The sequence below is a fragment of the Hipposideros armiger genome, unplaced genomic scaffold (assembly GCF_001890085.2).
Source record: "Hipposideros armiger isolate ML-2016 unplaced genomic scaffold, ASM189008v1 scaffold_96, whole genome shotgun sequence".
NCBI lineage: Eukaryota > Metazoa > Chordata > Mammalia > Chiroptera > Hipposideridae > Hipposideros > Hipposideros armiger.
The window spans coordinates 1,799,988-1,825,148 of NW_017731446.1; the positions used below are offsets into that span (position 1 = coordinate 1,799,988).

General features: G+C 49.2%; 1 protein-coding gene across 1 annotated transcript in view; it reads right to left on the minus strand.

The window, feature by feature from the left end:
- Window positions 1–328: 328 nt before the first annotated feature.
- The window catches only part of CUNH3orf20 (chromosome unknown C3orf20 homolog), a 72,984-nt gene continuing 48,151 nt past the window's right edge, over window positions 329–25,161 (minus strand). The window contains exons 12-16 of the mRNA XM_019645950.1: window positions 18,161–18,464; window positions 15,946–16,053; window positions 13,602–13,744; window positions 1,210–1,344; window positions 329–562 (exon numbers count right to left, since the gene is read on the minus strand). Of these exons, the coding sequence (XP_019501495.1) occupies window positions 466–562; window positions 1,210–1,344; window positions 13,602–13,744; window positions 15,946–16,053; window positions 18,161–18,464 (787 nt within the window). The 3' untranslated portion in view covers window positions 329–465. The remainder of the gene's footprint in view (window positions 563–1,209; window positions 1,345–13,601; window positions 13,745–15,945; window positions 16,054–18,160; window positions 18,465–25,161) is intronic.

Here is a 25,161-nt window from a genome sequence, read left to right on the forward strand (position 1 = left end):
ATCTGCTCTGCTTTTCTCTTTCTGTGTCCCCCTCTGTTGTCCCTCTCACACCGTTTTCTACCTGGGCCAAAACCTGAGCCCTTCCCCACCCAGTGAAAGGGAGGAGGGCATAGTTCAGCTCCACCCAGACCTCCCCCCAGTCTCGTTTGGCTTGCCCCCCTTAGAGAGGTTTGTTTCCTTGGGAGCTGGAGATCCCTGGGCTGACTTCACTGGCCTCAGAAGCAGCTCTGGGTCGGAGGAACCAAGTTTGCAGGGACTTGGCCTGGAACAGGGCTGCTGGGGGTCCTCTGGCCTTGTAGAGCCAGACTAGCCCGAGGCCTCACCCAGATGCTGGAGGCAGCTTGTTTATTACACAAAGGCTGGAGAAAGGGCGTGGGGGCTGGGGAGGCAGGGCAGGGTGGCCAGGTGCGGGCGGGGGAGCTGCGTCCAGGCTGCATAGGTACTCTGGGTGGCAGCGGGGCAGCGTCACTTCTTGGAGTCCAGTTTCTTCCAGGCGGTTATCTTCCTACTGGTCCTCCTGGCTTTGATGAAAGGGTACAGATCCACGTCAGGCTGTTTCACTCTAAAAATCAAATTAGAAAGAAGGAAATTCTGGGCTGGTCTAGACAGCCCCCGAGCCCTGTCCTGGGCCGAGGTGGGCACAGCCCTCCACCTTGCACAGCTGAGGCCCTCTGGGTGTCAGTCCAACCTGGGGGTCCCGGCGGCACCTGTGACTTTTCTAGGTGCTCACAGATTTACTTTTTTATCTTCATGAAAAATGTGTGATTGTTCATGCTCTTGCAGAACACATGATTTGCTTCCCAGAGAACACGGCCAAGTTAGTGGACTTTTGACAGGCCTAGGAAGTTTCTTGCAGGGAGACAGCCAGCAGTCTCTGCCCTTCTCAAACAGATGGGTCTAGGCTGTGGGGTTTCACCACCACGTTGACAGACTCCAATCTCAAAGGCCTCAATTTTCTCCACCTAGACCACTGCCAGCAGCTCCAGGGAGCAGCCTCGATGCCCAACTAGTCACCATGTTGATAAAAGCGGCCAGATGTCAGGGATTGTTGGAGAGAACCTGAGCCCCTGGGGGATGTGAATGCCCAAGGTCACTTAGCTCTGTGTGCCCTCTGTGGCCTGTGGCAGAGCCAGGGGCCCTGCTGTGCACCATACCCATTCTGCAGATCACAGAAGGGTGCCTCAGCCTCAGGCCAAAGTGGCCACCTACTTGTTCTCAGCTTCAGGAGAAGGCTCCTCCATGTTGATCGCCGTGGGCAACGAGGAGAAGCTTCCTTGGACGTCTTCTGATATTATTCTCTTGACTGAGTCAGGGTCTTCCAGGCCCAGGATGGAGGTTGAAACACTGCAGGGAGGGAAGGAGGGGAGGGCAGTGCTCAGTGGAGGCACAGTCAGAGGAGACCCAGAGCTGAGGGTGACCGGGCAAGCGACTCTCACTCGGAGCTGCCCCTTCAATGTCCCAGTTCCTGGAGAGAAAAGGGGTGCTGATCTCCTCCCGAGGGTGGGTGAAGGGAAAACCTGACCCTCTGAGGACCCAGAGGCTCACTGGACGTCAGCTTCCCTGGCTTCTTTTGAAGGTTGGAACTGTCCTAACTGTGTCCCCAACTCCTATATACCCTTGCCTTCTGCTCCTTTTGTGTCCTTGTGCTCAGAAGGGCTGTATCAAGTGAGCAAAGGCGGACAGGAGGCCAAGAAAATGAGTCGTCGTGTACACTGTTATAGTGTACCCAAATTCTCATGTTGAAGTCCTAATCCCTAATACCCCAGTATGTAGGAAATTGGGTCACTGCAGACACAGCCGAGTTGAGACGAAGTCATACCAGAGTAGGGTGGGGCTCCATCTAATATACCTGGTATCCTCACAAAAAGGGGACATGTGGACACAGACGTGCACATGGGGCAACGCCACGTGAAGACTGGAGTGATGCTGCCACAGCCCAGGAACGACCAGAAGCGAGGAGGGAGGCCTGAAACGGACCCCTCCCCAGCGCCCTCACAGGGAGTCTGGCCTGCCTACACCTTCATCTCGGAATTCCGACCTTCAGAATCACAAGACAATAAACTTCTGTTTAGGCTACTCTGTTTGTGGGACGGTGTGATGGCCGCACTAGAAACTAATGAACATGTGTAGTCAAGTCATTCCTCACCTTGTACCACAGCTCAAGGCTTCATAGCCATTCACTGCCTACAAACACTTTGGGGTTACAAGGTGATTCTGAGCATCACAGCATCCCTGAGAGGCAGGCAGCTCAGGGTCCCCATTTTACCGACAAAAGCAGAGAGGAGGGTGGGCTTGCGGGACACACAGTACGTAGGTTCATGGCAAAGACAGGACTGACCCTTTCATTCATTGTCTCTTTATATTTATTGAGCCCCTGCTATGTGACTAGTGTAATGGCAGGGTGCTTCGGAGACAAGAGACAAGGCGAGAGGGGAGAAGGTCCTGGGAAGATTAAAAATGGAGAAATACCAAAACAGGGTCACAGAATCTAGGTATATTCACAACATTTGCATTTAGTGAACTAATACCTCCCTCCGTGGTTCACTCTGCCACCCTGTTCCATGGGCAGCACACACACAAAGTCCAAGTGACCCTTTGCAACACTGCAGTGGAGACAAGGGCAAAGGCCTACCCGAGGCCCTTGAGAAATCAGATCCTTCGGGGCTTGTCTGGGCTGAGCCTAGGGGCGCTGCTCCCAGATGGTAAGGGTGCAGGGGTAGGGCCAGGCTGATGGGCTCCTCCAGGGCCCCCCTGCAGGGCCCCAGCCCGAGGTGGATGAGGAGAAGGCCCCTGGGCTCTCTTGGTGGCATAGGGTACTTGAGGAGTGCAGGGGAGAAGCCCAGAAAGCACAGTCCCCCTAAATTCCTTCCTTCCTACCTACCTACCTACCACGAGTATATTTTGAGCACCTACTCCCTGAGCTAGGCTCTAGGAATAAATATAGGCAATAGGCTCTGAACTTCACAGACAGCTCCTTATTCCCGCCAAGCCTGAAGTGGCCCCTCCGGGGCACTGGCCTCCTCTCGGGCCTCCCTGCTTCTAGCCTCACCCTTTCCTGCCCAGTGTCCATGCCGCTGCCCAGGGGCTCATCCTCCCTGGTCTTGCCTTGCATTTCTGACTTAAAGCCAGTCTGTGGCTCCCCAACTTCTGCAGGGGTGAGCCCAGCTCAAGGCCCATCAGAATCTGATCCCAAACCGTAGTTTTTCTAACAGCCCCCTAGGCAGCCCCCACTAAATCCACAGCTATGCTGCTCCCCAGTCCCCAAATCGTTCTGTGCCTTCGCCCACCCTAGCCCCTGCCAGGACTGCCTTTTCCCTCTCCCTTCCGACTGGGCCTTCTACTCATCCTTCAAGGCCAGATTCTTGTGTCACTTTATCTGGGAAGCCCTCCTTGAACTCTCGCAAGAGTGATTTCCGCTACTGCTTCTCATGGCGCAGGGTTCACAGCTCTATGGATCTGCTGCCAATCATCTGAGGGGAGGATCTGATCTTAGCAACTGGGCATATGGGTCTCAGTAGGTATGAGTGAATGAATGAGCAAATGAATCACATGGTGGGGACATCAGAGGAAACTGAGTGACTAAGACAGTGGGGCCACATGGCCATCCTGCTGGGGTGACAGGAACACTCCTATTCCTGTTGACAGCAGATCAGGTGCTTCCCTGGAAGAATCTACAGATGGAGGTCAAGACCATCCTTGCTCAGGGACAAGTAGAAAAGGCCATCTGGGGGTTGCAGCAGACCAGCCCCTCCAGCAGTTTGAAAAACCTTTCTACTCGCTCTAGTGAAAGGAAAGTGTCTTTGGCCCTTATCAGACAGAAAGGCCACCACTCCATGGCATTAAGGCAGCTCCCTGTTCCATTTCAGAAAGGTAACCTCTCCATTCAGCCCACTCAGGTCCCCAATATAGGAGAGAGGTGGCTTTAAAACCACCTTTATCCATGCTGACTGCTTCTATGACAAGCTTATGACATCCTGGTGAGCGCCAACCCAGTCCCTGCCAGGTTCATGAGTCTAAAACCCAACTCTGATCTCCCCAGTTCAAGAACCTTCAATGGCTCCCCACTGCCTGTATGATCAAAGCACAGAAGCATCCCTCAACATGCCCTTCCCCTGCTTATCCAGTACCCGTTACCCCTTAGCAGGGGTACCTGCTCCAACAGTTCTTCCCGGGGCTCCTCATGAACTGGTCCACAGCGACCTCCTAACATATGGAGGGCCTGGGCACTGCCTCATTCTGGCAGGCTTCTCCTCTCCGTGAGCTGACAAGTCATCTCACCAACCAGGCCTGGCCTACACCTCACGTGTCTCTGAGTCCCCTAACAGAGTGGCTTGACCAGAGCAGAGCAGCAACAGGCTCACGGTGCCCCCAAAACCCTGGAGCTGAAACAGAGCCTTGCTGAAAACTGCTGGGGTTGGTTAGGGGCAGCTGCCTGTGTGTGGAGGTGGGGAGGCAACTTCAGACAGGGAGGAACATTCAAGGGCCAGCTCGGCCATGCCCTGTCCCTGCGCACACACAGAGCTCACACCCTCTTCCCAGGGCCCAACATGACCCCTCTTTTCCAAGAGCTGTCAAGGTACCTGAGGACAGAGTGAGCAAGGCCTTGGGAGTCAGGCTCCCAGTGGGCTTCCCTGGGTTGAAGGGGGATGCTGGCATGAACAGCTGGCAGGGGTGGAGTGCCCTCCCTCAGAGCAACATCACTTTGGGAGGGCCTGGCAGTGGCTGGCTCCTCTGGGGCACTGGCCCACTCTTCCTATCCTATCTTCAGAGGAGTCCTGGCAGGGGCAGCTGAGGGGGACACAGGCCCCCAGCACAGCTGACCCAAGGAGAGACCTGGCCCTCCCCTGCCTGTCCCCCACCCTGGCTCCCACTCAGCCTCCCCGACTCTTCTAAGGTGGGTGAGAGGTAGGAGTGTTACCATGTGGCACAACTGTGAAGAGCTTCCCAACACATATGAGGTGTGATCACAAAATACAGTGAATGCTTAAATTTTAAAATTTTTATTGCAATAAAAGACACATGGCCATTAATCCCCCTCAAAATACTCCCCCTCACTTCTAACACACTTATCCCATTGTTTTTGCCACTTTCTGAAGCAGTTCTGGAAGTCCTCTTTTGTGAGTGTCTTTAGTTGTGCTGTTGTGGCTGCTTTGATGTCCTGAATCGATTCAAAAAGTTTACCTTTCATGGTCTTTTTGACTTTGGGGAAGAGCCAGAAGTCGCATGGTGCCAGATCCAGTGAATAAAGTGGTTGAGGACACACTGTAATGTTTTTATTTGATGGAACTTGCTGTACCAGAAGCGATGTGTGACACGGAGCCTTTCCGTGTGATCACAAAATATGGTGAATGCTGCTGCTGAGTGCCATCCAATGGAAAGGCAGGGATCTTCAATACGGGAAGCGGCACATTGCACCTTAGTAACAGTTGTGACAAGTTTCAACTAGTTCGGTGCAGTCAGTCGGATGTGAGCTACGGTTGAGAGGTGTGTTTTAAAGGGTGCAGTAAATCATCCTCCATCATGACAATGCTCTGTGTCACACATCGCTTCTGGTATGGCAATTTCTGTCAAATAAAAACATGGTGTATCCACCTTATTCACCGGATTTGGCACCATGTGACTTCTGGCTCTTCCCCAAAGTCAAAATGATTCAGGACATGGAGGCAGCCACAGCAGCACAAGTAAAGACACTCACTAAAGAGGACTTACAGAACTGCTTCAGAAAGTGGCAAGAACGATGGGATAAGTGTGTTTGAAGAGAGGGGGAGAGTATTGAGGGGGATTTATGGCAATGTTCTTTTACTGTAAAAACTTTTTTTTATTTAAACATTAACCATATTGTTTGATCACATTTCATATGGATGGTACTTTACAGTTTACAAAGCCTATTGAGGGTTACATGTCATTTATTATATATAGCACTGCCTTTCTAGTTTATAAGGTGCTTTGTCATTTATAAAGTGTCTTGTGGTTTATAAAGTGCTTTACAGGGGATAGGGTACACTGCAGTTTATAAAGGACTTTACAGGGCTCTCAGCTTACTAAGTGCTTTGGAGCAGGTCCATCTTCCAGTTTGGGTAGAGGGCACACAGCAGTTTACAAGATGGTTCGCAGGTTACAGGGCACGTCGCAGCTTCCAAAGCCCTTGGTGATTTATGGGGCAGGTGGCGCACTTTACAAAGGACTTTGTCTTTTATAAAGTTCATGATAGTTTGGAAGGTGCTATGTGGTTGACCATGCATGTTACAGTTTGCACAGGGCTTTGCAGTTTACAAGGCACATGACATTTTGTCATTACAGAGTGCGTCATCTCTTACAGCTTTTAATTCTCTCAACTCACTCCTCTCAGAATGGTCCTGAGGACATCGAATGATGTCCTCCACCCACAGGGGGACAACTGAGGCCCAGGAAGGGCAAGTGACACACATTTGAAGCCAAGTCTGTGGCATGGCCCGGCACCCTGCCTCCTCAGGGCGCATCCCTGCCCTTGTGGGCTCCCTGCTCCAGTGGGAGGGGTACACTGGGGGCTCCTCCTCCTCCTCCCTCATCAGCTTCTCTGTAGGAGGCCCACTTCCCAGACTCCCACATCACAGCTGGGCTTGGCGTCTACGGCTTCACTCCTCTCCCCACCGTCCTGTGCTGGACCTGAAGCTGGGCCCTGTGGACAGCACGGAAAAGGCAAGTCCAGGTGGCAGAGGCTGCACTGACAACAGTGTGAATCTGTGCTCTGTGGCCCCCAGGTGTGGACTAGGGTGCCTCCCCCATCCGCTTGGAGTCCTGGGTGCACAGAGGTGGCAGGAAAGCAGGCCCTGGGAGTGAGTCTCTTGAGACTTCCTGGGCTTGGCAAACTGCAGTGCGCAAGGTGGAGGGAAGGCAGGGCAGTGCTAGGACCCTCCTCGCCCCCACGCAACCTGCCCCTGCTCCCAGGATGGGCCATGGCTTGGCATCTCTTAGGAACTCAAAGCACAGCTAAACGGAGAAATGTAGCCAAGCCCAGCGGGGCTCAGGGAAAGAACCCCCAGGTGAAAGCTGCCATAGCAGGTTACATGATGAGAGCCAGTGTGACCAGGGCAGGGCGAGACATCACTGGGAGGCCCCACCAGGCCCCCACTAGGCCCAAGCTGTGATGGAGAAGGAAGCATATTCATACCTGGGTAGCTTACCAGCTAATAGGGGACAATTTGTCCCTTTGTGAATTAACTCTGGCCTGTGCTATGGAGGCCAGTCTTTCAGGGAGTTCCCAGCACAGAGGGTGTGTCAAAAGCTCCAGCCTCCTGCGGCCTTGCCCCTCCAGGGCATCTTCCAGAGATAGCCATCCTAGTCACACAGCTGCCCAGGCCACCCTCCTACTCAAGGCCCACACAGCTCCCGGCAGCACCAGGAAAGGAAGGGCCGCCCTGGTGAGAATCAGGGGGCCCTATGTTGCCTTTAGCTAACATGGCGCCTATCTCCATCACTCCTCTTCAGGGACTCCTGGCACATTGAGCTTCTTGGTGTTTCTGGGTGGAGAAACTGCTTTCTCCTGCCTGGCCAGCCCTTCCTGCCCTGTGTCCTCTTCTCCTGTGTCACAGCCTGCCCCGTCTTGGTCCCCACTGCAGTGAGCCTCTGCTCTCAGGCATGAAACACAGGCCTGCAAATAGTGTGACCTCTCTTGGCCAAGACGAGGACTTCGCGGGCCAACGAGGAAGGCAGAGAAGAGTGACCCCCTCAGCATTCAGGACACAGCCCAGACTAACGAGGCGAGCACCTCCTCAAGATGCTGCCTCATGTGTGTTCGCTTGTCCTGCCAGCTAGGCTGCTGCCCACTCCACTGGGCGCTTTCCTGAATGTCCAGCCTACTGAGCACTCCCTCGTTGGGGCTCCCTCTGTGCCCTCCATCTGGGGCCCCAGAGCTTGACTAGGTGAGGATGAGTCCCGTGCATCCCCAGAGCTATGTGCCCACCCCCGGTAGTCTACCCCCAAGTTGCAGGACATCAGAGAGAAGCCAAGGGGGCAAGGAGAGGCCAAACCAGCGTGGACCCAGTGACCCATCACTAGCTGCTCAATAAACGAAGGAGGGAAAGAAGGCATAGGGTGAGCAGGGGACAGTGGGGCCTAAGCCTCATGCAGCTCTTGTCTCCAGGCCACTCCTGGAACTAGGAGCCTTCTTTGGGCCTTAACTTGGTGCAGCCTCACTCAGCCCAGTCCTGGGGAGTCAAAGATGAAGGCCATGGCAGCTCCCTGCAAGGCCACGCTGCACCACAGGCTCGCTCTCCTTGCCCACCTGGCTGTGCATCCAGGCTCTTTCCCATGCGAGGAAGATGCACCATGGAGCACGCCAGGAAGCCTTCACGTGCTAACGCTGGAATTCCAGGCTGTGGGACAGACTGTGAGGGGCAGATGTGGACAGGTCGGTGGAGCAGGTGGGAGGTGCTCTGGTGGCCAGAGGAAGAGTGAGACCTGGTGCCGCTTGATTCTTACCAGGGTGGCCCTCCCTTTTCCAGGTGCAGCCAGGAGCTGTGTGGGCTTTGAGGAGAAGGTGGGCTTTGGAGACTAAACCACCATTGCTGGGAGCTCCCTAGCTGAGAGAAACAGCCCCTTTCCTTCCCAGTCAGCTGCAAGCACCCACAGAGCATCTCCTTCCCCTCCCTTTTAAAACTGTGGTTAAAAGAACATAACATAAAATTTACGATCTTAGCTATTTTTAAGTGTATAGTTCTGTGGCATTAAGTACATTCACAATGTCATGTGGCCATCACCACCATCCATCTCCAGAAAATTTTCATCTTCACAAACTGGAACTCCACACCCATTAAACACTAACTCCCCATCCCCCCACCCCCTGCCCCCAGCACCCCCCATTCTGCTTTCTGTCTTTATAAATCTGACTCTCTAGGGACCTCACGGAAGTGGAATCACGGAGCACTTGTCCTTTTGTGATTGGCTCATTTCACTGAGCATAACGTCCTCAAAGTTCATCCCTGTTACAGCATATTACAGAAGCTCCTTGCTTTTTAAGGCTGAGTAATATTTCAGGTATGTATAGACCACATTTTCTTTATTCATTCATCCATTGATGGGCACTTGTGTTGCTTCCACTTCTTGGATATTCTGAATAGTGCTGCTATGAACATGGGTGTAGAAATATTCCTTCGAGACCCTGCTTTCAATTCTTTTGGGTATATACTCAGAAGTGGAAATGCTGAAACATATGGTAATTCTGTTTAATTTTTTTGAAAGCTGCCATACTCTTTTCCATAGTAGCTGCACTATTTTACATTCCTACCAGCAGTGCAATGAGGGTTCCAATTTCTTCACATCCTCATCAACACTTGCCATTTTCTGGTTTTATTTTCTTTCTGATAATAGCCATCCTAATGGATGTGAGGCAGTATCTCATTGTGGTTTTGACTTGCATTTCACTAATGATTAGTGCCTTTCACTCTTTTCAACATCAGTTTCTGGGTCTTTGGATCAGTGAAGGTGAAGCAGTTCAAGGTCTTGTTCACCTCCAAATCGCCAGTGCGGAGCACGAGGCTGGGCATGCAGTAGTTGCTTAGAAACTGAAGGAGTGGCATGACTTATAGGCTGAAAGAGGGGGTCATATCTGCAAAGAGGAGCCTCCCATCACTGGAGGTAAATGAGATGAGGCTGGATGGGCATGGCAGGCAGTTATCAGCACGCTGTCAACCAGCCCTTCCTCATTCTGACCTGACCTCTGACTCTGTGGGATAAAATCAGCCCTAGGTCATCATTCAGTGAACATTTCCCAAGGACCTTCTAAGTGTTGGGCCCCGGGGTGCAAAGAGGACAAAAGAGAAGGGACGTGGGGTGCCTAGGGCATGTGACACAGGACACCCAGCCCTTTGCGCTGGCACAGCTTAACACATTCAGAGAGACCTGCAGCCCCTTCCCAGCCCACTGCCTGCTCCTCAGGGTAGAGCTGTCCCCAGGTGACCCCAGCCCCTCAGGCCTGAGTCAGTGTGGGGCTCTCCCAGTGGCCCCACAGCCTCCCCGCAGCTGCCCTTTGCCTGGCCTGCCCCCACCCTCCTGCTCTGTCACAGCCAGTCTACTTGCTAGGCAGAAGCAACCCCAATCTCGGCTGGGGCTCAAGGCCTCAGCAGGGAGCCCTGCCTCCCTGCATCCAAGCTCCTTCACCAGTCACAGATAGACCCTGCTCATCTTCCTTGCACACAGCCCTTGCTTCTCCACAGCGGCTTCACAGATCCCAGGCCCACACTGAGGACTGTCTCTGTAGCTGGCTCCTGAGAAAGGAGAAGGCCGAAGTGCCCCAGCCCAGCGACGTCCCAACCTTTCCAGATCTGACTCCCAGCTCTGCCCCCTCCTTGCGTTTACTTTGCTGATCTGTCTCCCCCACCCCTACCCCTACCTCTCTACCCACTATAGCTGTACAAAAGCAAGCAAATTAAAATTCTAGGTGAGGAAGACATGATTCCCACCAAGGGATGGTGAGCCCCACCCCCAGGCTCCCAGCTTTGAATGCAAAGCTGTCTGACAACATCCTTCTTGAAATAGAAGACCCAGAAATGAAGCATTAGCCCTCCAGGCACTACACCTCCCTTGCATTGCACGCCGATACTTCTCTGCCTTTTTAGATTTTCTTTTCAGCATCATAGTCTGTCATGCTGGGACTTTCATATCCACTGACCATAAACCTTCCAAGCCTAAAGGTGAACATTTGTTCTTCTTTCTCTCAAACCACCTCTTGGCGGCTGAGCATACTGCAAACCTCGATTCGGTCATTTCTCCCCCTCTAGGGCACAGCTGAGTCACATGTTTAGGAAAAAAGTGGACAGGCCAAGCACAGGGGTCTGTCCTTCATGCTGCCACTGATCACCATTCACTGGGTATAGCTACCTGAGCTATGTCTACTTGAGCCACATCTATCTATCTGGTCCATAAGGACATTAAGAGCTTTCACCCACTGTCTTCCCAAATCCAGATAACCTAGGCTAATAGCACGCCTCTCACTACTGATCTATTATAGTTGCCCTGCAGGAAGAGGAATTGGGGTCAATGGGTATTTTAAAACATGTCCACAAATTCTTCAACAGTTTTCCCATTAAGAGGTGGGGTCTTGTTCCCCTTCCTTGAACATGGGCTGGCCCTAGGGACTCACATGCAGGGGAAGGTGATGCTATATAGTTCTAGAGGCCGAGTCATAAAAGGCAGTGCAGCTCCCACCTGGCTCTCTTGGGGCCTTGCTCTTGGAACCCAGCTGCCATGTTGTGAGGAAGCCCAGGCCACGTGGAGAGGCCACATGTAAGTGTCCCAGCTGACAGCCTGCACCAACCACCAGCTATGTGAGTGAGCAAGCCTTTGAGAGGACTCCAGCCCCAGCCACTTCTGACTGCAACTACACAAGAGACCCAAGCGAGGACCACCAAGCTTAGCCCAGTTGGCCCACTGACCATCAGAGACAATAATAACAAATAATTGTGTTGTTTTGCGCCATTGAGCTTGGGGTGATTAGTTTCACAGATACAGATAACCGAGCTCTTGTGATGGCAACATTTTCTTGTAGATTCCATTCCCTTTTCCCTAAGTATTTCCAAACTGTCCACTTAATAAGCCATTCTAGAATTAGGAAGAGCCCTACTGGTTTATCGTTTCAAGAATCTGCCCCTCTCCCCTTTCAAGAACCTACACCATTTGTGTGTGTGGTTTTCTGATCCTTTCTTCACCATTCCTCAAAAATTGTTGAAAACTGTGATAAGCATACCATTAAGTCCTTTCAGAAACCTTGGATATAACAAATTAAGAGCATGGAACTCTTTTTGGTAGTAACAATGATGACAACAACAACAACAATAGCATTGACAACTATAATTTGTAACCTCGGTAAACGTTTGTGATGTGCTAGCATTTCACATGTATTGATTATCTAATCATCACAACCCAATACAGGTGAAAACTATGCTTATTCTTGCTGAGGCACACAGAGAGCAGAAAGTTTGCCCAGCTCATACAGCTCCTAAAGTGGCCCCCTTGCCTATCTTAGGCATAGGCTGCCCTGTTCCATTAAAGGTCATCTTCCTTTTGAGGACAGCAGAAGACAAAGGAGGGCTGCATCTTTTGGTAACTAGTTTTTAGCAGCACCCACTCCCCACCTCTCACGCCCCCGAAGGAGGACTGGCTTTCTGAATGTTTCTGAAAATACCTTTGCTTGTCCTCTTTGGCCTCAGCTCATCTTCAGTTTGGGACTTCCTAATGGTGTCCTCCCCTGACTCCCTTTGGTCTTTGGTCTTTGGTCTTGGTGTACGTCTTACTTAAACCTGAGCAGCCCCACTGCCTCTGTCTTCCTTTTCCCCTGGAATTGCCAATCGAGGACCTCCAAACCCTCCCTCTGAGTCTCAGGCTTTGGGTCTCAGTGCCTTTTCTCTCTGCGCCTGTCAGCATCTTCCCTTCCTAATGTCCGCAGCCTCTTCTGGACCCTGCCTTCTCCACTAAGCATTCCAGGATGCCGGGGTTCTGGCGTGACCTCTATGGTTCCTCTGGAGTGAATTTTCCCCAAACCTCTTTTGGGTCAGGCGGACATTCTGACAAGGCCCAAACTCAGCGCATGGGGAGAGCCTAGCTGAAGGACTCCTAGAAAGCTGAGCTGACGGGTCTGGTAGGAGTCGGGGCTGCCCCACTAGTGCAGTGGGGGTACAATTATAGGCAAGCTCACATCTGCAGGCAGGTTTAGAAAGCACTCCAGCAAACATGCTTTCATAAGATCCTCACAATAACCCTGCAAGGTGGACATTTTTGCCCTCATTTTAAAGGTGAGGACAGTCAGGATTAGAAAGCAAACGGTCACCCAGCTAGTAAGGAGCAGAGCAGGGGCTCCAGCCCCATCTCGGGACCCTTGACCCAGTCGGTTTGCTGCTGCACCATGTGGCCCAGACATTCTAGAATCTGCTGCTACCTCCTCATACAGCCTTCAGCAATGTCATGACCTCCAGGCTCCTTTCCTGGACCAGGCTGTAAGCTTCTTGAGCCCAAAGACCTATCTTTGCTCATCTCACCCAAGCTGGGCCCAGGCGGTGCTCAGTAGAGGAGCACCACCTGGTTGAAAAGCCCAAGCTCAGAGGCAGAGAGGCTGACTTAAGCCAGGCCACCCCACTTCCTTTTACAAGGGCCTGAGATCACCTCATGAATGACCCTTGTCTGCGTGGCCCTGCTGGTAAAGTAGTGGCAGGACTGTGATTGCACACAGCAAGGGGCAGGGTGGGGTGCCGTGGGACAAAAGGAGAGGGTGTCCCTGGGGCCCCTGCCCAAACCCGTCTTCATATTTCTCTTACAGAAACCAGCACTGAGCAAGAAATCCTCTGTCCCTTTTTCTCCAAGAGAGCCCTTTTCCCAAGCTTGTGCCCAAAGAAACCAACAGCACAGCTTCTTTCACCCCTTCCCTGCTTTCATTCCCGCCCTGCCCACCTGCAAAGTCCTCGCACATCAGCTTGTACCATGGAGCTCAAGTTGAGGCCGTGGTCCCCATCTCTGCCCCTCCTCACCTCACTCATCTTTGGCTCGCCAGTGCCTCTCCCATAACACCTCCCTCCCCTCCACCCCATCTGTGCCCACATCCTCCCCACTCCATTTGGAGTTTTCCCTTTTACCTAAATTTGTAGTTCTCCGGCAGGAAGTGGCCCATCTTGCAGTCCTGTCGTGCCTGGAAGATTTGTTTTAGCAAATTCTGCTTGCTGAAGCCATATCCATTCAAAATGCTTCCCCCAAAAAGAAGCTTCCCCCCAGCAAACATCTGCTGACAGATAAAAAAGAAACAGAGGGGAGGCCCTTAGCACACGGGCAATGAATCTCAGGACAATGCCACTTGTGTCAGCATCCGGGTCTTTCTTTGGTGGCCGGGGAAGGGGTCCTGCCCTCCCCATGTCACCCAGTGAGGTGTAGCGGAGACTGTCCCCTGTCTAGGCCCCCCAGGTCAGAGGGCAGCCCCATCATCCTAACTTCTGCCCCCTGCCAGACCAACTAGCTCAAATGTCACTTCACACATGTCTTCCCACACCCTGGGGCCGAAGGGTGTCTTCCTGTTCAGAGGCAGGTGGTCTGCTCTGCCTCTAACCCACACTGATGCATTGATCAGCTGGTCCCATGGGATGGGCGTCCCTTGAGGGCAGGATCTTGTCCTCCAGTTCTCTGTGTACCCACCCTCTACATGTCAGTCTCCAACAAGTAGAGACCTGTCCACAGATTTATGTAAAGAGATACTCATTTTAATGTTGTCATGACATTAAAAAAAAAAGAAAAAGGAAAAAACTTTAAAAGGCCCAACAAAATCAGCACAGGTAGAAAAATAACAGACTCTTACATAGCAGTTTAAAAAATCAGGTGTTGGGCTGGCCGAGTGGCGCGGTGGTTAAGAACTGGCTTGGGATGCCAGAGGGCCCCGGTTCGGATCCCACATATGAGGGCCAGTGACGCTGCCCTCTACAGCTAAGATGCTGAACAACAGCTCAACCTGGAGCTGGGCTGCCTGAGAGTTGCTGGTGACGGCATAGGCTGCAGCCCCTGTGGCAGTGGGTTGCCATGGGCTACTGTGTGTAGCCAGCAGCCAGCGTGAGCAATCAGCAGCTGCAGTGAACAGCCGTCCAGAATTTGGCGACTGATGTGCCTCGCCCGGGAAGAGCGCAATGATGGTGCCAACTTGGGCCAGTGAAACAACGTCCTCCACAACTAGACTGAAGAACAAAAGGACAGCAACTTGTCTGGTCCCCTTCCCCCAATTCCCCAGCACTGTTCCCATCCCCCAATTCCCCAATAAAAATCAGGTGTTACAAACTATTTGAAGACATGGGGAAGTGCTCACATCCGTTTAATTAAAAAAGCAGGACCCCAAAGTCAAAAAAAGACTGCAAAGGCCAGAAACCAAAAAGTTAGCATGGGTGTGGCCCAGGGCCTCCCACAGCGCTGGACTGAGCAGATGCTGGTACATCCTTGTTGTGGGAACAAATGAGGCAATCTGGGCGATATGATGAAGTAATTATTTTCTAAATTGTATTTTCCAAATTTTCTACTATGAATATACAGGGTGCCAAAGAAATGTAAACACATTTTAAGAAAGAAAAAAAATGTATTAAAATTGTAATACTCAATAGATACCAATAACAAAGATTAATACAAGTCATGTGCATACATTTTTTTGGGCATCCCCGGTATATTTTGTTTGTTTGTTTGTTTTAAAGATTTTATTGTGGAATTGGGGAAGGGGAACAGACAAGTTGCTGTCCTTTTGCTCTTCAGTCTAGTTGTGGAGGACGTTGCTTCACTGGCCCATGTTGGTATTGTGATCATTGCGCTCTTCCCGGGTGAGGCAGATTGGCTGCCAGCCATTGGACAGCCGCTCACGGCGGCTCACACCAGCTCAGGCCGTTGGCTGCTCACACCGGCTGCCAGCCACTCACAGTAGCTCACGGCAGCCCACTGCAGCCTACGCCATCGCCGGCGACTCACAGCAGCCCAGCTCCAGGTTGAGCTGTTGTTCACCATCTTAGCTGTAGAGGGTGCAGCGTCACTGGCCCTCATGTGGGATCCGAACTGCAGCCCTGCTGCTCAGAGCTTGCGCTCCCAAGCCAACTCTTAACCAATGCGCCACTCGGCAGGCCCCCCGGTACATGTCTTTATAAGTGATGTTTTTAGTAAAAGTTACTTAAAATAAACAGGTAAAGAGAATTTGGCTTTCTGGCTAAGCGTCCCTTCAGTCTCCAGGATAGGGGCACATGGGGTCAGGCTGAGGACAGGAGGTTGGGCTCCAGCCCCAGCTCTATGTGCTGGGTGACTCTGGTCAGTCCTTCTGCTCTCTGGTCCACAGCGTGGGTTGGGAGAGGATCCCACAGGCCCGCCCTCCTCCCCACTCCCACATATGGGACTCTGCAATGGTAGAGGCTGCTGAGACTGGGGCAGCAGGGAGTTGGCAGCAAGTCCCCCTGCTGGGCTCCGGCTCACCAGAACCATCCCCTGCACCACAGCATACTTCTTCACCAGCAGGGGCGGGTCCCTCTGCAGGGGGCTGTCCAGGTCATACCGCAGTAGGCGATAGGGGTCATGCCGGCACTGCCAAGAGAATGAGTGCCCGTCACCCCAATGCCAAGAGAATACACTCAGATTCCCACATTCTCAGCCAAGTCAGGTTCCCATTGAGTCCTGGAGCCCCATACAACACCCCCTCCCAACTCCTGCTCAAAGGGGCCATTCAGCCCCTGCACACACATTTCCCATAGTCATCCCAGAGAATGTCCCCGGATCCATTTAGGGTCCTCTATTAGTGAAGACTGTTACGGAGATGATCGCCCCCACCATGTGACATCCACCACTAGACTGGCCTTCTGGGGCCTGTGGGACATGCCTGTTCCCTGTGCCTGAGAGAAGCCCTGTGGAGATTTGAAGGTGGGAGCCGTGTTCCTGGGGTGTACCCATTTCCAGGATTTTTCCTCCCCCTACTCCACTGCTGGCTGCCCCTTTGGACACATCCCAGTCATTAAATCCATTCAATTCTACTGAACTGAACCCACATCTTGAAGTAGGGCCTGGTCAATCCAGAGCAAAGCCGATCTCTTTCTCCTCCTTTCTGGATGCTATGGGTGCATTAACACAGCTAATGTGATGCTTTCTGGTTTTATCTGCCTTTTATTTCAGGTGCCTCTAGTTGTCCTGCCTGACCTTTCAGTTTAAAATGTGAAATCCAGAATTACACCTGGTGTTCTAGCTATCAGAGTTAAGAGGACATTCTGGAACATTTGTCTTAAGGCACCAAATGGTGGAACCAAAGTCAGTGTAATCCGAAACCACCCTCCAGTCCCGCCCTCTGCACTCCTCCAGTCCTGCTGCCCATCCACTGCGGCCTTCAACCACCTCAGGCCAGGCCCTGTACCTGTTCATGCTGCTCATGGCTGGGCTGCACCTCCATGCATTCCTGTGCTTATGGATAATTATTAGTGAACTATTAATAGTTCCAAGATAAAGTAAAGCCTTCTCTAAGTTTAAAATATAAGTGGTTTTGATGTATGAGACTAGAAAAAAGCCTTCTGGTTTCTGACCAGAAGGGTTCCAATGCCAAGCGCCTGCCACTGGCTGGAGTGCAGGCCTGAGGGTGGGAATGACAGGGTCAGGGGGGCAGCATTCCTAGAAGGAGGGCTTGAGAGGGTGTCTGCAGGGTGTACACAAAACCTCAGAATTTGGGGCTGCAGCCAAGGGAAGACAGGGCAAAGACAATGGATTTGAGAGGGCACCAGGGCAAAGAGGGTTTAAGGAATTCACCAGGTGGACACGAAGCTCTTGTGCTCACGTGGCATCCTCTATTCAGTTGGGTCTGGGAATAGGGCCATCCCTTGAACTGTGCTAGCTAACCCTGCTGGAATGGCTGCTGACTCAGGATGATGACACTTAGAAACCACTACACAGCTGGGGGGGAGGGAGGGAGAGGTGGGGTGTGTGTGTGTGTCGGGGGGCTCCATGAGCCTCTGACTGATGGACCTTAGGACTCTAACCACAATGAATGGGACCTTGAGCGGCCTTTCTCCTGTTCACCTTGGCAGAGGCCACTGGCTCTGACAGAAACTCAGCCATCTGTCAAAACCCTCTCATCCTGGGGTACTCTCCCTGACCCTCGAGAAGTGCAGACCCTGTTCCCCAGCTCCTACAAGCCCAGAGCTACCCTCTCATGGCCCTCGTCCAGGCCTGCTAGTTACTTAAGCTCCACCATGCTGGGAGGCCCTCCAGGGCCGTGTCTGAATCAACAGTGGAGCCCCTGGCCCGGCACAGGACTGACACACAGTAGGTACTTGGCCACTGTTTACAAGCATTCCTGAGCCCTGAGGGTCCAGTGGTGAGTGCAGCTCTGCTCTAAATACTCACACCAGTACATAACCACAAACTGCAGTGAGTGCTCTGGAAGAAAACAACAGGGCCTTGACCTTGTCTCAAGGTGAGAAAAGTCACCACCTTGTGGTGACATTCATGCCGGCATACGAGGATGGGTGGGAGAGAGAGAAGTGGGGGTGAAACATTGCAAACAATAGGAAGAGTGCGTGCAAAGAGCCCTCACCATGTGCTGAGGCAGACAGGTAACCTCTCAGCCAGTTCTAGCCCTCCCTAGGGGTCTTCCTTACCTGCCTCCTCGCCCTCACACCCAAGGGCCTCCTCTGCTGGGCCCGGGACCCACCTGGATGCAAGGTGAGGCGCGGCCCTGCTGCTGATGACTGTAGAGTGTGTTGAACACCCAATGGAGCTGCTCCGTGCTGGTGAGGCTCTGGTCCGACACTATCCCGAATACCAGCACCTGGCTGGGGTCCCGGGGTGCCAACAGGAAGCGTTGCAGTTCCACGTCAGATACCAGGGGTGCCTTCATTACGCATTTGCAGCCAGTGCGGATGTCTTCCTTGCGAATGAGCTTCCGCAGCACCACGGGGCAGTCAGAGGGTGAGGCTGCCCACCTGGTGGGGCTGCGCATCTGCGGAGCCTTCCCTCTGCAGAAAGGAGCAAGTGGGCAGGTGCTCAGTGGGTGGACCCAGGCCCCGCCCCCAGCTCGTGCCTCCACATTGACAAAGGCCCCACTGCTGCAGAGTCCTGGCTGCAGGCAGTTCTAGCCTGGCCTCTGCTACCAACGTGCAGTACCGACCTGGAGGGGTCTCCTAACCTCTCTGGGCCTCAGTTTCCCCAGGTGCAAAACGGGATTAACAAGTGACCTGTTTGTCCATCCATCCAACAATAACTTTGGAGTCATCCTGAACTTCTTTCTTTCTCTCACACCCCACATCCCATCCAACCTATTTGCAAGCCTGTCTGCTCCACATTCAAGAAAGATCCAAAGTCTGACCACTTTTCCTCTCCTCCCACTCCTATGAAAATGATGGAAGCCTCTATAATTTCTTGCCTGGATGCCTGCAAATGCCTCCTACTGAGTCTTCCGCTTTCTCGCCTGCCCTCTCTTCAGTCTGTTCTCCACCCAGCAGACTGAGGGGGATCCTGTTAAAATCTGAGTCACATCATGTCCTTACTCTCTTTGAAATCCTTCAGTGGCTTTCCACCTTTCAGAGAATAAAAGCCGAAGTCCCTACGATGCCCTTTAAGGCTGTACATGATCTGACCCCCTTCCTCGTCCCCTTTGCCTTCCTTATTCTTCTCCTTTGCTCATTGCGCACTGGCTACTCAGGCTTCTGCTTATCCTCCAACCTCAGGGCCTTTGCTCTTGCCGTTCCTTCTGCCAGCTTGGCTCTTGCCCCAGCTGGCCACACAACTCACTTCCTCACCTCTTTTACGTCTTTATGCAAATGTCCCCTTCTCAGTGAGGCTTTCTGACTGCCATATTCAGAATTGCATCCCTCCACCCCCAACAATCTTTTCACTTCCCTGCCTCATTTTCCTCCTTAGCATTGCTCACTATCTAACATGCTATATGGTTTACTTATTTATTTTGGAGATTGTACTTCTCTACCCTGAGCGTAATTTCCATGAATTCGTGAGTTTGTAGTGCTTCGCTCAGTCGAATAAATAACTGCCGTTTAGAATAGAAAAGATTCAATAGAGATACAATAAATCTCCAACCAAGTAATTATCAGGCACCTTACTATGTACCACATACTGTGCTGGGTTGTTGCAAGGTTGTGAGAGTTGTTGTATTTAGATAGGAATAAGCACTATCCAGATATAAAGTGCTGCTATGATTTTATTCTTATCATTTATGCACTCTTACATTGTGGTTGGCATTTTACGGCTACAGCTCTTGGCATAGACATTGTCTTGGTTAGTTTTGGAATAACCTGTCTAATAGGTTAGGCAGAAACTATTATCACTGTTTGCAAATCAGGAAACAGAAGGCTCCCACTAGGTGAATGGATTGTCCAAGTTCATATATCAATTAAATGGCAAGGGCCAGGATTAGGAACCAGGTCATCCTAAAACAAGAGCAATGCAAATAATTTAGTACTAAGAATTTTTCAAAGGCTATTTGATACTTGTTAAACAAACTTAAGAATATCTCTTGTTTAAGAGCCTGAACATCTGGGGAGGAAAAGGTTGAATCTATTAATCACAACTTATATACCAAGATAAATCTGAAATGGATCAAGGTTTTAAATGTGGGAAAATTAAGCAATAAAGGTTCTGGTAGAAAATATAGGAGAATCATTTTATAACTTTGGAATGGAGAAGGCCTTTTATAATTATGACTCAAAAGTCCAGAAGTCATGATATAAAAAGATTGATAAATTCAACTACATTAAAGAAAAAGAAAAACAAAAACAAAAACAAACCCTGACTGGAGAAATCATCACAAGCAAAGCCAAAAGACAAATGACAAACTGGGAAACATATGTGAAACTCCTATTACAGACAACTGGCTAGATTCTCTACTATGTAAAGGACTGTAAATGAATCAGAAAAAGTTAATAACCCAATAAAATAGGGACAAAGGAAGTAAACACACAATTCACAGAAAAGTATATAGGAATCTTTTTTTTAAATTATAAAAATATAGGAATGATGTTGCTGAAAATGGCAGAGTAGAGAACTCCAAAACTATGTCCCTTCACTAAACCAAGAATTAAGCTGGCAAAAACTGTGAGAATCAACTTTATCAGAGCTCTGGAAACTAATTTAGAAACTTACAACAATCAAGGAAATGCTGTGAAGAAAGAAACTGCTAAATTCTGTAAGGGAGTGTTATGATATTTTAACTTATCCACCTACCATCCCCCACTCCCCAGCATGGTGGCATCCCTGGGGATGGCAGCCCATGTTCCTGGCATGGCTTGTGGGTACCAGAGAGGGTAATGTGGACTTTGTTCTCAAGGAATTGTGGTTGTGTGGTTTGACACGTCTAGAAATTCCCCAAGGGATTCGCTAAGAAACTTGCCTTTGTTTAGCCCACCCTGGAACTTTCTCAGGGATGAAACAGCCTTCTGGGCAGTATTTGTTAAAGGCATTTAAAAGGATATACACCAGACATATACCCCTGATGCAAGGGATAACAGAGAGGGCACATAGTAGGTAGACCAAAAAGCCTGGGAAGAAGGAGTCTGGGAAAAAAATACATGGGGGAATAAAAGCTTTGAAAGGTTCCCATGTATACCAGAGAATCTAAAGGGGCGCATGCATGTTCAGGGTTGGAACCACATCTAGAAAAGGCCAAGAACATCCTAAGCTTTCACCTCTGACTGACCTCTAGGCTCTGCACAGTGGGAAGTGAAGGCTAAAGCAGGATTTAAACAGCCTAGGTAAAAGGACTGAAGGAGTACTCCAAAATGTAAGAGGCAAGCTGCAAAGACTGGAGAAGTATTTTTTTTAATTTATTTATTTGGCTCCAGGTATTTCAGGAAGTCTCTGTCAAATTTCATTAGCTGATCACTAAGCTAACCAAACAGAGATTTCAATGACTACAAAAGTCTTTACGAAAGTAGTTTAGAAAAGTCACCAAACAAGCAATTACAAACTAAAGCACCATCAATAAACCCTGGAGAGAGAGTAGAATTTTATTTCCAGAGTTACCACATTACAATATTCAAAATGTTCAGTTTTCTACTAAAAAAATTATGAGACATGCAAAGAAACAAGCAAGTATGGCTTATTTACAGGATAAAAGAAATGAAGAAAAACTCTCCTTGAGGAAATCCAGATATTGGACTTTCTAGACAAAGATTTTAAGTCACCTGTCTTAATGATGCTGAATGTGCTAAAGGAAACCAGGAGAACAATGTCCCACCAAATATAGAAATTATAAAAATAACTAACCAGAAATTCTAGAGTTGAAAAGTACCAGAACTGAAATGAAAAATTCAACATCAGATCTGAACAGGCAGAAAAAAGAATCAGCAAACTTGAAGATAGGACAATTAAGATTATCCAGTCTAAGGAGCAGAAAGAGAAAAAAAGAAAAAAGAAAAACTAATAGAGCCTAAGATACCTGTGGGACATCACAAGAATACCAACCTATACATAATGGGAATTACAGGACAAGAAGAAAGGAGCAGAAAGAATATTTGAAGAAATAGTTGCCAAAAACTCTCCAAATTTGAGATTTCTCCAAGAAGCTCAACAAGCTCCAAGTAGAATAAATTCAAAACGTTCCACATTGAGACACATTATAATAAAATTGTTGAAAGACAAAGAGACTCTTGAAAGCAACAAGAGTAAAGTGACTCATCACATATAAGGGATCCTTAATAAAATTAACAGCCAATTTCTCATAAAAAAATCATGAAGGCCAGAGTCAGCGGGATGCCATATTTAAAGTGCTGGAAGGAAAAAAAATGGATCAGCCAAGATTTCTATTTTGAGCAAATTTACCCTTCAAAAATGAAAGAGAAATCAAGACATTCCCAGGTAAACAAAAGCTGAGAGTGTTCGTCACTAGTAGGCCTGCCCCACAAGAAATTCTAAAGAGAATCCTTTAGATTAAAATGGAAGAATACTAGACAGTAACTTAAACTATGTGAAAAAATAAAGAACACTGGTAAAGGTAACTACATAAGTAAATACAAAACCAGTATTATTATACTTTTAGTTTATAACTCCTCTGTTTTCTTCTATATGGTTTAAAAGACAAATACATATAATAATCATAAATCTATGTTAATTGGGCAAACATTGCATACAGATATAATTTTTAACAACAACATGGCAGGGGTACAGAGCTCTATAGAAGAGATTTTGTATACTATTGAAGCTAAGTTGTTATTAATTCCAACTAAATTGTTATTGTAATCCCCAGAATAATGACTAAGAAAGTAACTAAAAATATATATGGAAAAGGAAATGAGAAAGAAATCAAAACTGCAAATATTAGTCAGGGTTCTCCAGAGAAACAGAACCAATAGAATACATATCTATATCTATATCTATCTAAATCTATATCTATATCTATCTGTATTTATCTATATCTATATATCTATCTGATCTAAATATAGATCAGAGGAAATTTATGGGAATTGGTTCATATGGTTATAGAGACCAAGAAGTCCCACAATTTGCTGTCTGCAAGCTAGAAAACCAGGAAAGCCAGCAGTGTAATTCAATCTCAGTCCAGAGACCTGAGACCCAGGGAATCCCAGAAAAAGGCCTAAGAACTGGGAGGCTGCTGTATTGGTCCTGGAGTCCAAAGGCCCAAGGAAGGAGCTCTGATGTCCAAGGGCAAGAAAAGATGGACTTCTCAGCTCAAGAAGAGAGAGAAGGAATTTGCCCTTTCTTTGCTTTTTTGTTTTCTTCAGGCCTTTAATGGATTAGATGATGCCCACCCACATTGGTGAGGATGAATCTCTTTTATTCAGTTGTCTGAATGTAATGCTAATCTCTTCCAGAAACATCTTCACAGATGCACTCAGAAATAATGTTTCATCCTTAGCCCAGTAAAGTTGAAACATAAAATTAACCATCATACAATGATACACACACACACACACACACACACACACACACACACACACACGTCAACAATGGAGGAATTGAAGAACAAAAAAAGATATAAGATTTAAAGCAAAATGGCTGAAGTGAGTCCTTCCCTAATAGTAATCACTTTTTAATGCAAATGGATTAAAATCTTCAACAGAAATCAGAGACTGACAGAATTTAAAACAAACCCATGATCCAACTATATGCTTTCTATAGGAGATGCATTTTAGAATCAAAGATACAACAAGGTTGCAAGTGAAAGGATAGAAACAAACCCCAAGCAAACAATAACCCAAAATGAGCAATGGTGGCTAAGTTAATATCAGACAAAAAAAGGACTTTAAGTAAAAACATTATTTCAGGGCCGGCCGAGTGGCGCGATGGTTAAGAACTGGCTTGGGACGCCAGAGGGCCCCGGTTCGGATCCCACATATGAGGGCCAGTGACACTGCCCTCTACAGCTAAGATGCTGAACAACAGCTCAACCTGGAGCTGGGCTGCCGTGAGTCACCAGCGACGGCGTAGGCTGCAGCCCCTGTGGCAGTGGGTTGCCATGGGCTACCATGTGTAGCCAGCAGCCAGCGTGAGCAGCCAGCAGCCGCAGTGAGCGGCCGTCCAGAAGCCGGCGACTGATGTGCCTCGCCCGGGAAGAGCGCAATGATGGTGCCAACTTGGGCCAGTGAAGTAACGTCCTCCACAACTAGATTGAAGAACAAAAAAAAACAACAGCAGCTTGTCTGTTCCCCTTCCCCCAATTCCCCAGCACTGTTCCCATCCCCCCAATTTCCCAATAAAAATCTTAAAAAAAAAAAAAAGGAAGGAATCACAAGGGAAGCTAGAAAACATTTTGACATTAATGAAAACAAAAACACAACATGCTGGCTCTCTAAAAAGATCAACAAAATTGACTAATCTTTAGCTAGGCTGACTAAGAAAAAAGAAGAGTCTCAAATTACTAAAATCAAAAATGAAAGTGGGACATTACTACTGACCTTATAGAACTAAAAAGAATTATTGTGAACTGTACATTAACAAATTACATAACTTAAATGAAATGGACTAATTCCCAGAAATACACAAACTACTAAAGCTGACTCAAAAAGAAATATAAAATCTGATTAAGCCTCTAACAAGTAAAAAGATTGAATCAATAATTTAAAAACCTCCCCTAAAAGAAAATCCAGGACCAGATGGTTTCACTTGTGAATTCTACCAAACATCTGAATACCAACTGTCCTCAAACTCATTTAAAAAATAACTTCCTGGGCCGGCTGAGTGGCACATTGGTTAAGAGTTGGTTTGGGAGCGTGAGCTCTGAGCAGCAGAGCTCCGATTCGAATCCCACATGAGGGCCAGTGACACTGCGCCCTCTACAGCTGCTAAAATGGTGAACAACAGCTTAACCTGGAGCTGGGCTGCCGTGAGTCTCCGGCGACAGCATAGGATGCAGTGGGGCTGGCTGGCAGTGGGCGTGAGCTTTTGTGAGCTGCCCTGAGTGGCTGTCCAATGGCCGGTATGCGACTGCCTCACCCGGGAAGAGCCCAATGGTAATTACCAACATGGGCCAGTGAAGCGATGTCCTCCACAACTAGACTGAAGAATAAAAGGACAGCAACTTGTCTGTTTCCCTTCCCCGATTCCCCAACGCTGTTCCCCTCCCCCAATTCCCCAATAAAATCTTTAAAAATATAAATAACTTCCTAACTCACTGTATGAGGCCAGCATTACCCTGATATCAAGGCCAGACAAAGACATTATAAGAAAAGAAAAATACAGAAG